Source organism: Geotrypetes seraphini, chromosome 17 (assembly GCF_902459505.1).
Source record: "Geotrypetes seraphini chromosome 17, aGeoSer1.1, whole genome shotgun sequence".
NCBI lineage: Eukaryota > Metazoa > Chordata > Amphibia > Gymnophiona > Dermophiidae > Geotrypetes > Geotrypetes seraphini.
This window is the reverse complement of record NC_047100.1, coordinates 33,349,955-33,363,678: the sequence shown is the minus strand read 5'-3', so window position 1 is coordinate 33,363,678 and position 13,724 is coordinate 33,349,955. Positions and strand designations below refer to the sequence as shown.

At 43.9% G+C, this 13,724-nt stretch overlaps 1 protein-coding gene across 11 annotated transcripts in view; it reads left to right on the top strand.

Annotated features, from left to right (window-relative positions):
* The first annotated feature begins 6,596 nt into the window (after window positions 1–6,596).
* Window positions 6,597–13,724, top strand: part of SLC6A11 (solute carrier family 6 member 11) — a 287,446-nt gene continuing 280,318 nt past the window's right edge. For 5 of the 11 annotated variants that reach the window (XM_033926539.1, XM_033926544.1, XM_033926546.1 and 2 more), the window contains exon 1: window positions 6,598–6,874. In XM_033926539.1, coding sequence (XP_033782430.1) covers window positions 6,797–6,874 — 78 coding nt within the window. In that variant the 5' untranslated portion in view covers window positions 6,598–6,796. Of the gene's footprint in view, window positions 6,875–7,056; window positions 7,164–13,724 lie in introns of those variants that run through there. The other 6 variants (XM_033926541.1, XM_033926542.1, XM_033926538.1 and 3 more) reach the window with 3 other exon arrangements.

Sequence of the window (13,724 nt, the reverse complement as noted above, 5' to 3'; positions counted from 1 at the left end):
GCTACTTAGATAAATCCTGTGACCGTTCCTATGCTTGGATTTTCAACAGGATTATCCGGTTAGTACAGCTAAAGATAATCTCCAGCACTAACCCCTGGATTCTATTGATGGTGTCCCAAATTTTGCCGCACGTCCAAGTTGTGCACACTTCTTGAGTAACAAGCCATTAACTTTTGGCTCCAATTAGGATTTACATGTGCATCTTCCTAAGCGCTATCCCAGTGGTTCTTAAACCTTAACATTAGCATTCGCACTCCGTCACTTGAAACTGAAAGCTAAACACCATCAATCAATAATCACACAGCTCAGTTTTATTGAAATAAATATTTGACCACAGCTTTATTATCTGTATTAATATTATCTCCACTTGCAATACAATACGTGTCCAAAACCAACCAATACTTATAGTAAGCGCCCTGTTACAGAATTACCCTCTAAATCAGGGATCTCAAAGTCCCTCCTTGAGGGCCGCAATCCAGTCGGGTTTTCAGGATTTCCCCAATGAATATGCATTGAAAGCAATGCATGCACATAGATCTCATGCATATTCATTGGGGAAATCCTGAAAACCCGACTGGATTGTGGCCCTCGAGGAGGGACTTTGAGACCCCTGCCATACATTGAGAAATTAGAGAAACTGGGCCTCTTCTCCCTCAAACAGAGGAGATTTAGAGGGGACATGATCGAAACATTCAAGATAATGAAGGGAATAGACTTAGTAGATAAGGACAGGTTGTTCACCCTCTCCAAGGTAGGGAGAACGAGAGGGCACTCTCTAAAGTTGAAAGGGGATCGATTCCGTACAAACGTAAGGAAGTTCTTCTTCACCCAGAGAGTGGTAGAAAACTGAAACGCTCTTCCGGAATCTGTCATAGGGGAAAACACCCTCCAGGGATTCAAGACAAAGTTAGGCAAGTTCCTGCTGAACCGGAACGTACGCAGGTAGGGCTAGACTCAATCAGGGCACTGGTCTTTGATCGGAGGACCGCCGTGTGAGCGGACTGCTGGGCACGATGGACTGCAGGTCTGACCCAGCAGCGTCAATTCTTATGTTCTTATGTCATAGATTGTTTTTATCTGCCTTCATTTTTCTCTATTTCTATGAGTAAGGTCCACTTGAGCACTTATGTAAACTTGCATATCTGGATGCATATGGCATCACCTGCCCTTTGGTACCTTATTGATGTGTTTCCAGTCCTGGACATTTCAGTGGCTACTAGTAAGCATTTGCAAGAGAGCATCAAAATGCCAGCTAGTTGGGAGAGAATCTTTTCGGATGGTGAGAATGACTTGGTCACATCGCATATCAAGAAAAGATACAGCACAATTAGAAACTGTTCAAAGAAGGGCAACCACAATGATTAAGGGAATGGAACTCTTCTCATATGAGGAAAGACTTAAGAGGTTAGAGCCCTTCAGCTTGCAGAAGAGATGGCTGAGGGGGGGATATGATTGATAGAGTTCAACAAAGTACAGAGTGGGGAAAAGCAAGTAGACATGAATAAATTGTTTACTGTTTCAAAAAGTACAAAGATGATGGACACTCCATGAAGTTGCATGATAATACTTTTAAAACAAATAGGAATGAATAGTTAAGCTCTGGAATTCATTGTCAGAGAACGTGGTTATAACAGTTAGCATTTCTGGGTGTTTTGAAAAAAAAAAGTTCCTGGAGAAAAAGTCCATAAACTGCTATTAAGGAAGACATGATGAAAGCCACTACTTATTCCTGAGATCAGTAGCATGGAGTCTTGCTTTTCTTTGGGATTCTGCCATGTACTGTTCCTACTGTCGGAAGTAGGATACTGGGCTAGATTAGGGTTACCAGATTTTGTTAGCTGAAATTCCAGATGCATGGCCACACCCTGTTCTGCCTTCAACCCTGCCCTATTCTGCCCCTAGCCACATCCCCACACGAAACTCCATGATGTCAGGGCAGCATGTGGAGGATCTCAGCGCATACGCGGATGTCAACGCAATGATCTCACGCATATGCACATGCATAGGCCATCATCGTGCTGACATCTGCACATGCGTGGAGGTCCTCCACATGCTGCCCTGACATCAGGAACTTCCATAATCCAGGCAAACTGCTGGGATTTGGAAGTCCATCCGGGAACCCGGACATGTTCTTTAAAAGGAGGACATGTCCAGGTTTTTCCAGATTTCTGGTAACCCTAGGCTAGATGGACAGATCGAATATGGCTATGCTTGTATTATGTCCTGATGTGTCTAATGCTTTCAGCCCTGGAGGACAGTGCCTGCACGATGCTGAAGCATGATGTAAGAGTGCTTCTGGATGGCCCTGGCAAAGCAAGGTGAAATCACTTACTCCAACACCTGTTAGATAGATGTCTAGCAAAGGAATGACACTTATGATGTTTTAAGTAAAATATAGGAATGCCAGGATTTCTTTGCCATTCTGCAAATTGCCCTCTACCTCACAAAAAGTGTTGTGTTGTCTCACAATTTTCAGGACATTAGGACAGGTATAAGCAAACCATACAAGGCCAAGGTTTACAAGGTGCTGCTCATGTGGACACAACAACCAACCAGAATCTATCAACTGGTATAACCCCAACAGGAAGTCAGCCCCTCCCCCTCCTCACTTACAAAGACTAGGGGACACTCAATGAAGTTACAGAGTAATAATACTCTTAAAACCAATAGGAGGAAATATTTTTCACTTAGAGAATAGTTAAGTTCTGGAATTCGTTGCCAGAGGATGTGGAAAGAGTGGTTAATGTATTTCCAAGTTTATTATAATTTTCTATTCTGCACCAAGGTCATAGCCTTCTGGGCGGCTTACAGTCTAAAAACCAGCTAGCTAATTTACATAGTCCATTTAAGATTAGAAAAATAAAATAAATACAACAAGCAAAACATAAAAACTATCTAATATTTATTTAGTTGGTTGTCTCCAGGGTTCTCTCCATACCAAACCACCCCTAATCGTACACATATGCATCAGAAAAAAGAAGTTTTAAAATCTGTAGCTGGTTTAAAAAAAAGGTTTGGACAAGTTCCTGAAGGAAAAGTCTATAAACTATGAGAATTCACGGGAACCATTAAGGAAGTCGCTCAGCATTGAGCAGCAGCGCATCTGCTTGTGCTTCTTCTCAGCGGCCAAAGACGCTCACAGGCAGCCAGTTAACAGCGGGACAGGAACTTGGAAACTTCGCTCCTACCCGCTGCACCTTCACCAACGATCATCAGTAGAGGAATGAGCCTGAAGCTAGGACAGGGAGGGCGGCAGACTGAAGAGCCTGGCGGCAGCGGCCTGCGATAATTTTGGAAGGGGGGTAGAGGTGGTGACCCGAATATGAACTGGGACCCCCATTTTTGGGCCAATTTTTTGGCCCAAAAATCCCGGTTTATATTCAAGTATATACGGTACTTGCTAAGTTCTCCTATAAGATGTCTTCTCCTTCCCTTGAGAAAAGCAAGACCGTGTACTCAGATGATATGAATGTGGTATAAGATATGAATACTTGCTCCTGCTAATTGGCTTGCACATCTCAGAATACTATCATTGGCCAGTCTCCTCTGCGCGCAGCCTTTGAGTCATCTTCGATTCTGACCTCTCATTTTCTACGTATATCCAACAAGCTGCTAAACCTGTCGCTTCTATCTCTTCAATATCACCAAAATTCACCCCTTCCTCTCTTGAGCACACTACCCGGACCCTTGTCCAAGCTCTCATAACCTCACGCTTAGATTACTGCAATCTACTCCTAATTGGTATCCCGCAGTGTCGCCTCGCCCCCTTACAATCTGTGCAAAACTCTGCTGCGCAACTCATGTTCTACCAGCCTCACTAAGCTCATGTCACCCCTCTCCTTAAGTCACTTCACTGGCTCCCTATCTACCATCACATACAGTTCAAGATCTTATTGCTAACCTACAAGGGTGTTCATTCTGCTAAATCTCAATATCTCTCCTCGCTTCTCTCTCCAGAGAAGAGCGACTAAAATGGTTAAAGGGCTGGAGGAGTTGCTGTACAGTGAGAGATTAGAGAAACTGGGCCTCTTCTCCCTTGAAAATAGGAGACTAAGAGGGGATATGAACGAAATTCAAAATTCTGAAAGTAATAGACTTAGCAGATAAAAACAGGTTGTTCACCCTCTCCAAGGTAGAGAGAACGAGAGGGCACTCTCTAAAGTTGAAAGAGGATAGATTCCATACAAACGTAAGGAAATTCTTCTTCACCCAGAGAGTGGTAGAGAACTGGAACGCTCTTCCGGAGTCTGTTATAGGGGAAACACCCTCCAGGGATTCAAGACAAAGTTAGACAAGTTCCTGCTAAACTGGAACGTCAGCAGGTGAGGTTGGACTCATTTAGAGCACTGGTGTTTGACCTGGGGGCCACTGCGTGAGCGGACTGCTGGGCATGATGGACCACTGACTGGTCTGACCCAGCAGCAGCAATTCTTATATTCTTATGTACACCTCCCAGAAACTCTGTTCCTCAGATAAGTCACTCTTAGCTTTACCTTTCTCTTCACTGCCAATTCCAGACTTTGTTCCATTCATCTATCTGCCCCCTATACCTGGAATAAATTACCTGAGTTTCTCCGTTAAGCCCCTTCCCTTCCCTTGTTTAAAAGCAGACTGAAAACCCATCTTTTTGATATAGCCTTCAACCCTACTCCTCTGCCCTCCAACCCAGCCGGCTGATTAACCGTTCCCCTTAACTGTACCCATGACATCCCGATGGTCTATCTTGCCTGTTTAGATTATAAGCTCTTTCGAGCAGGGACTGTTTTCTTACTCTTTGTAATTCTGTACAGCGCTTCGTGCGTCTGGTACGCTATAGAAATAATTAAGTAGTAGTAGAACAGCATGCTATGTTGTATGTACATTTACATGCCATTTATCTGGTGGGAAATATTTGATGTTTTTGTATCTTTTGTAAGTCAAATTTTTACGAAGGTGCGCTAGCATTTTTAGCACACGCACCGGATTAGTGCAAGCTATAGCGCGCGCTAGCCGAAAATCTACCGCCTGCTCAAAAGGAGGCGGTAGCAGCTAGTGTGTGCTATTCCGCGCGTTAAGGCCCTAGCGCACCTTCATAAAAGGAGCCCTTAACGTTCATATTTTAACTGTGAATGTAACTGTGTAACTCGCGCAGAGGTGTAGGGTGTAGCAAGTAAGACATTTTTAAATAAATATTTTGTCGCTAGCTATTTTTATTAAACAGTTTTGATTCTTTTTTAACTGGTACTGTAGCCACTGGTATATTTCTATAGCCATAAAATATACATGCATCATAACCCCCCCCCCCTCCCCACAAACACACTTTTTAATCCAAATTATCCCCTTGGGAACTATGTTTCCTTGTGGCAAACCACAAAGTCAAATGAAAATGCAAAGGATGAAAAAGTCACAAATAACCAGGATGAGAGCAGTTTAAAGTGATGTCACTTTATTAAGAATACTATATAAAACCTGAAGCAGCAAAATCCCAGATGAATGGATTCATCTGGATTTTGCTGTTTCATTCACAGTGATGCAGACTTTTGTCTGAGGAGCCATGTTGGCAGCTTAATATAAGCTTCACCCAAAGCTGCATAATAATCGCCAAACTCAAGGAAGCCCTGCAGGTGATCTGGGACAGCCTGTCACAGGGACCAATCGAGAAGGCTGTTAAGAACTTCCCAAAGTTACTGAAGCTCTGTGTTAAGGTGGAGGTAGGAACTTTGGGCCGGATTCTCTAACTCAGGGGTGTCCAACCCATGGCCCACAAGCCACATGTGGCCCAGCAAGGGGTTTCGTGCGGCCCAGCTTGAGAGCGATGCCAACAAGACTTTCTTCCTCCCTTCTGGCTGGCTCCCTTGCTGCAGTCATTTAAGGATAGTGGCTCCTCGTGCAATTCACGGCTGTGTCGGAAGTGTTCCCTCTAACGCAGGGGTAGGTAACTCCGGTCCTCGAGAGCCGTATTACAGTCGGGTTTTCAGGATTTCCCCAATGAATCTGCATGAGATCTATTTGCATGCACTGCTTTCAATGCATATTCATTGGGGAAATCCTGAAAACCCGACTGGAATACGGCTCTCGAGGACCGGAGTTCCCTACCCCTGCTCTAATGTTACGACGTCAGAGAGAAGGCTTCCAGCTCAGCCGCAGGATTGCCTCTGTTGTACTCTATGTATTGTGACCAGTCAGACTCTGTGCCTGACATATTCCCATTTAAAAGCCCCAGGAAAGTTAGAACTAGGGCCAGAAAGGTTGTCTTAAGCCCAGAAAAGCACAGCAGCCTAGGTTCCCCAATTACACTAGGGAGAACCTGGCTGAAAATGAGTTATTTTCTGACAGCTCAGAGTAGAGGAAATGGAGACTCAGCCAAGCTCTGAAAGGTTTGTCTCCAAACCTGTTAACATTAAGGGGTCCTTTTATCAAGCCGCGCTAGCGGGGTTAGCGCGTTGGACATTTCATCACGTGCTAACCCCCGCGGCTGACTAAAAAACTAACGCCTGCGGTATTACGCGCATTAAACCCCTACCGCAGCTTAATAAAAGGACCCCTAGGTTAAGGCAAAATACCTCTGTAAGAAAGCCTTGCACTTTCAGGGACATCCACAGGGGGAGCCCAAGGACCTCTGTAAGAAAGCCTTGCACTTTCAGGGACATCCACAGGGGGAGCCTCAAAGCAGTGCAGGCACAGAGTAGGGTGGAGCTCCCACACTGAAAAGCCAGCAGTGTTTGTTTCAGAAAGGGGGAAAACAAGGAGAAGGAATGGTTCTCTCTTTACTGCTCAGTAACCAGCCAGACTAGAGCAACCTAATAATCTAGAACTCATGAAGGTGGATGAGATAGCTCCATGCAGGGAAGCTGAAGTCCTACCTCAAGAGGAACAAATGGAGATTTTTGAACAGGTATGTCCAGAACCTGAGGCTATAGAAATAGGTGTGTCATGAAAGGCCAACTGACTTTAAAACTGTGTTTGTTTTTGGAAGTTTCCAAAGCAAGCAACTGCTCTGTACTGTTTTATTTTTGAATGCTTTTTGAGGTTTTTGTATAGACAATTACCAGAGCTTGTGATACAGCCTGTGGCTTAGTTTGAAAGAGTTTTTTTTCTTTCTCCTTTTGCTGCATGGGCTCACAGCACTGCTGAGGCCTAATCCAAGGTCCAGGGCAGGGGCAGGGCAGTTTTGTTTTTGCCTTGTAAGATTATATTTTTATTTTGGAATGAAGTAACTCAAAGGAACTGAGAATTGTATGTGGGGAGAAGTTTGTTAAGATCTTGGGAGGGATTATATGAATGCTTTGTAAAGTTCAAAAGACAAACTTGACAATTCTCCTGCCTCAGCTCAAGATCAGAGTTAAGGGCTTTCTGAACATTTTCTTTTGCATTTGTGTTTTGGGAAAGCAATGCAATGAATGTTAATGTGCTGAGATAGCTGGATTTGAACTTCATTTTGAGTAAGGCCTAGGCCTAGCTTCTGAATGCTGTGCTGAAACTGCTAAGGCACAGGGACTTGTGAAAATCTGCTGTCCAGAATGTTTTTTTCCATGAGGTTTTTTTTTGTGTGTGTGTCTTTCTATTTTGTTTGTTTTCTTTCTTGTTTGCCATTCTGTTTTGCACAATTGTGGAGTGAAAATCCTGAACTGCTGTCCAGGATGTTTTTTCCATGAGGTTTTTTTGTGTGTGTGTCTTTCTTTTTTGTTTGTTTGTTTTCTTGTTTGCCATTCTGTTTTGCACAATTGTGGAGTGAAAATCCTGAACTGCTGTCCAGGATGTTTTTTCCATGAGGTTTTTTTGTGTGTGTGTCTTTCTTTTTTGTTTGTTTGTTTTCTTGTTTGCCATTCTGTTTTGCACAATTGTGGAGTGAAAATCCTGAACTGCTGTCCAGGATGTTTTTTCCATGAGGTTTTTTTGTGTGTGTGTCTTTCTTTTTTGTTTGTTTGTTTTCTTGTTTGCCATTCTGTTTTGCACAATTGTGGAGTGAAAATCCTGAACTGCTGTCCAGGATGTTTTTTCCATGAGGTTTTTGTGTGTGTGTGTGTCTTTCTTTTTTGTTTGTTTGTTTTCTTGTTTGCCATTCTGTTTTGCACAATTGTGGAGTGAAAATCCTGAACTGCTGTCCAGGATGTTTTTTCCATGAGGTTTTTTTTTGTGTGTGTGTCTTTCTTTTTTGTTTGTTTGTTTGTTTTCTTGTTTGCCATTCTGTTTTGCACAATTGTGGAGTGAAAATCCTGAACTGTTGTCCAGGATGTTTTTTTTTTTTGTGTGTGTCTACCTGGTTCTTTGTGATTCTGTTTGATACTTTGCCTGTAGGGCTGGTCTCCATCTTGAGCAGTGCGCCTGGAACAGTGATTCTGTGGTCCACAAGGGTGCTATTGGCTTAACCAGGGCCCCTGGCCACAGTATTATTTGCAAATGAATTTTTGTCATTTAGGATATGTTTTTAATACGTGATCTTCAGTAAGGAAGATGGAAAGTTTTGAAAATCAATTAAAAAAATAATTTGAGACTTTTAATTTTCCTAAATATCCTTTGATATCACCAGTGGAGATGGTTAGAAAATATCTTATAGTAACATAGTAGATGACGGCAGATAAAGACCCAAATGGTCCATCCAGTCTGCTCAACCTGATTCAATTTAATTTTTTTTTTATTTTTTCTTCTTATCTATTTCTGGGCAAGAATCCAAAGCTGTACCCGGTACTGTGCTTGGGTTCCAACTGCCAAAATCTCTGTCAAAACCTATTCCAGCCCATCTACACCCTCCCAGCCATTGAAGCCCTCTCCAGCCCATCCTCCCCCAGACACAGACCATGCAAGTCTGCCCAGTACTGGCCTTAGTTAAATATTTAATATTATTTTCTGATTCTAGATCATCTGTGTTCATTCCACGCTTCTTTGAACTCGATCACCATTTTCCTCTCCAAAACCTCTCTCAGGAGCGCATTCCAGGCATCCACCACCCTCTCCATAAAGTAAAATTTCCTAACATTGCTCTTGAATCTACCACCCAACTTCAAATTATGTCCCCTGGTTTTACCATTTTCCTCTCTGAAAAAGATTTTGTTCTACGTTAATACCCTTTGAGTATTTGAACATCTGAATCATATCTCCCCTGTCCCTCCTTTCCTCTAGGGCAGGGGTGCCCACACTTTTTGGGCTTGCGAGCAACTTTTAAAATGACCAAGTCAAAATGATCTACAAACAATAAAATTAAAAGAAAACACAAAGCACACTGTACGCAGAGAAAATGTTAATTATTTATATTCTGGGGTTTTTTCAAAGAGCTCAAGGCTAGTGCTGCCTGATTCAGGAAAAAAAATTTCAATTTAATTCGATTCAGCCTATTGAATTGGTTTTTCAATTTGATTTTTCTGCCCAATTGGATAGTTTTTTTCAAACATCCTGGTGGGTTTATTTTATAGCCTCTACACCCCCTTTGCCTTCTAACCACACTGGCGCTGTGGTGTAAACAAAATAAACAAACAAAAAAGACTTTTCCTCTCTCTGTTAAATCCTAGCTCACATTTGCAGTCTAACACCAGCTCTGACAGAATACAAATTTCAAATCTGACACATTGTAATCACAAAATGGAAAATAAAATTAGTTTTACTATCTTTTTGTTGTTTTTGTTTTTTTTGTTTTTTTAAGAAATGCCTCTTCTGGGTCAGACCCGAGGTCCATCATGCCCAGCAGTCCGCTCACGCGGTGGCCCAACAGGTCCCGGACCTGTGTAGTAATCTTCTATCTATACCCCTCTATCCCCATTTCCAGTAGGAATTTATCCAATCCTTTCTTGAACCCCAGTACCGTACTCTGCCCTATTACGTCCTCTGGAAGCGCATTCCAGGTGTCCACCACACGTTGGGTAAAGAAGAACTTCCTAGCATTTGTTTTGAATCTGTCTCCTATCAGCTTTTCCGAATGCCCTCTTGTTCTTTTGTTATTAGAAAGTTTGAAGAATCTGTCCCTCTTTACTCTCTCTATGCCCTTCATGATCTTATAAGTCTCTATCATATCTCCTCTAAGTCTCCTCTTCTCCAGGGAAAAGAGACCCAGCTTCTCCAATCTCTCAGAATATGACAGGTTTTCCATACCTTTTATCAGACGTGTCGCTCTCCTCTGAACCCTCTCGACTAACGCCATATCCTTCTTAAGGTACGGCGACCAATATTGGACGCAGTACTCCAAATGCGGGCGCACCATCGCCCGATACAACGGCAGGATAACTTCTTTCGTTCTGGCTATAATACCCTTTTTGATTATACCAAGCATTCTATTCGCTCTCTTAGCGACCGCTGCACACTGTGCCGACGGCTTCATTGTCATGTCCACCATTACCCCCAAGTCCCTTTCCTGGGTACTCTTATTCAATAACATCCCTCCCATTGTATAGTTGTACCTCGAGTTTCTGCTCCCCACATGTAATACTTTACATTTCTCAATGTTGAACTTCATCTGCCATTTCGCCGCCCATTCTTCTAGTTTGTTCAAGTCCCTTTGCAATTCTTCGCAGTCCTCTGTAGTCTGAGCTCCATTAAATAGTTTGGTGTCGTCCGCAAATTTTATTATCTCGCACTTCGTCCCTGTTTCTAGATCATTTATAAAGATATTAAATAGCAGTGGCCCGAGCACCGAGCCCTGCGAGACACCACTCGTGACCCTCCTCCAGTCGGAGTAGTGACCCTTCTGTCTGGTCATTATTCAAATCTTGTTGGTCCCAGGCTCTGGTTGCCTTCTGATAACTTACTTGCCAGGGTCTCCTTCTTTCTCCGTGCTAACTATCCATCTGCCATCTCTGTCCTCCCCTTCCCTCCTCCAGAGGTCTAGCATCTTTCTTTTTTTTTTCATCTCCATCCACAGATCCACCTTTTCTTAATTACCCTTTCATCCAGCATCTCTCCCTCCTTCCCCACCACCCCAGTGTCCACCATCTCTCCATTTCTTTTCCCAACTACCCTCCTATCCAGTATCACTATCCCCCCTCCACACTATCCCTTGTGTCCAACTTCACTCCCTTTCTGTTCCTTCCCTCCCTAAATCCCATTGTCAATAATCTCTCTCCCTCTCTATTTTTAGACCCATTATTTCTTCCCCCTAAAGTCTGGCATATGCACGTCTCTTTGAACCCCCCTTCCCTCCTTTCGTGTACTTCTATACCAAGGCCTGCCTGTCCCCCCTTTGAAGGCCTGTCCTCCCCCTTAAAGGTCTGGTCCTCCCTTAAAGGCCTGCACCCCCCAAGGCCTGTCTCACCCCCTGAAGGACTGCGCCCCCCCCCCCCCGGGAAGGCCTCCGTGTTCCCCCTGGCCTCCCCGAACCATTTACCTTATAGCTGCAGCCGAGGATCCCGGTTACAGTGTCTTTGCAAAGTGCTTTAAGCTGTTTCCTCCGCCATAATCCTGCCTCTGACGTCAGAGGAGGGGCGGGACCGCAGCAGAGGAAACAGCTCAAAGCATTGTAAAGACGCTGTAACTGCGATCATCAGCTGCAGGCTGAAGCTATAAGGTAAACGGTTCGGGGAGGCCAGGGGGAACACGGAGGCCTTCCCGGGGGAAGGGGGGCAGTCCTTTGGGGAGACCAGGAGGGAAGCCGGACAGCAGCACTTCCCAACTGACCCTTCCTCTTCGCCCTCTAAAACAGGTGCAGCAGCGGCTGGCAAGCAAGAGCAGCGCTGCCGCTCCTGCTTTAGGGGGCGAGGGGGAAGGGTCCGAATAGGGAACCTGATTTTTTTTAAAAATTTAAATCGATTTGAATCGATTCACCCGAAGTGAATTGGTGAACCGATTCAAATCGGGCAGCACTAGTTAAGGCAGATGACTATACACTGTAAAATCAGTAACAACCATACAAAAATAGACAAATATACCCTCTTCCCTTTTTACTAAACCACGATAGCAATTTTTAGCACAGGGAGCTGCGTTGAATGCCCTGTGTTGCTCTTGAAGCTCATAGGCTCCCTGCGCTAAAAACCGCTATTGCGGTTTAGTAAAAGGGGGCCATAGTGCAAAATATAAACAGCAGATTTAAATTCTCAAAATGGACACATTTTGATCACTAAATTGAAAATAAAATCATTTTTCCTACGTTTGTTGTCTGATTTCATGAGTTTCTGGTTGCACTTTCTTCTTCTGACTGTGCATCCAATCTTTCTTCTCTGCTTTCAGCCTGTATGCTTCATCTCTTTTAGACCTCATTCCCTCCCCCAACTTTTGCTTCCCCTCTCCCTGTCCTTTCTTTCTCCCTGCTTCCCTTTCTTTCTTCATGCCCCCTTTCATTCTTTCTTCCTGCCCTCCCGCCATCCGCCATCCATCGGGGAACAGGTCCCAAAACCACCGCTGCCCCAAGCACCCTCCCTGCTTTTCTGCGTCTGGCCAACCAGCATTCCTCTCCCCGATATCAATTCTGCTGTCGGAGAGTTAGTTCCGGGCCAGCTGGCAGTGAGTGGCAGGCCCAGAACTTCCTCTCCGACAAAATTGACGTTGGGGAGAGGAAGGCTGATTGGCCCGGTAGATTGTAGATGCAACGCGAGTCTATCATGGAGCCCGGGATGGGCTCCGCGATCGACTCACTTTGCCTTTGTAATCTACCGGTCGATCGCGATCGACCTATTGGGCTCCCCTGCTCTAGGGTATACATATTCAGGGCTTCCAGTCTCTCCTCATCCATCTTCTGGCACAAGCTTCCTATCATTTCCGTCGCCCTCCTCTGGATCGCAAGTCTTCTTAAGTCCTTCACCAGATACAGTCTCCAAAATTTAACACAATACTCCAAGTGGGGCCTCACCAATGACCTGTACAGGGGCATCAACACCTTCTTTCTTCTACTGGCTACGCCTCTCTTTATACAGCCCAGCATCCTTCTGGCAGCAGCCACTGCCTTGTCACACTGTCTTTTCGCCTTTAGATCTTCGGACACTATCACCCCAAGGTCCCTCTCCCCGTTCGTGCATATCAGCTTCTCACCTCCCAGCATATACGGTTCCTTCCGATTATTAATCCCCAAATGCATTACTCTGCATTTCTTTGCATTGAATTTTAGTTGCCAGGCATTAGACCATTCCTCTAACTTTTGCAGATCCTTTTTCATATTTTCCACTCCCTCTTCAGTGTCTACTCTGTTACAAATCATGGTATCATCTGCAAAAAGACACACTTTTAAAGAATTTCTTGCTGTACCAACAGAAAATTTGCCTCCTATTGTAAGGGCTTCAGATAAAGAAATCAGTGGGGGGTCTCAACCCCCAAAGAAACTAATGTTGAAAGAGTGGTGGATTTGAGTTTATCAACATTTCTGGAAAGTTCACTTGAGGTTATAACACGGAGAAAAACCATGTTGATAACTTTGGCTTTAGAAAGTTATAGGGAATATATATTGTGATTGTATTTCCGACATATAAATGACCAGTTTTTGGGCTTAAGTGTGCGTACATTTCCAGACATGTCTCAGAGATCCCAAAGGCGGAGAAAGGAGTTCTTGGCATTAAGGCCAGGAGTCCTCGCCCTGGGAGGAATTTTCTTGTTAAAGTTTCCTGTAAAATGTTTTATTACATATCAAACTAAGAATTTCCTATTTTTTTGAGCCCAAACTGCTGCTAGAATTTATAGAATTAAGATAGGCGGGTACCCATAACCAAGATATGTAGGTGTCATAAACCGGCTGTAGGACATGCTGAGCATTGCTGTTTCTCATTTGAATATTTGATTTCCCTGTGTTTAATTTCTTGTTAATCTCTCTCAAACATTGTGGACTAAATAATGGA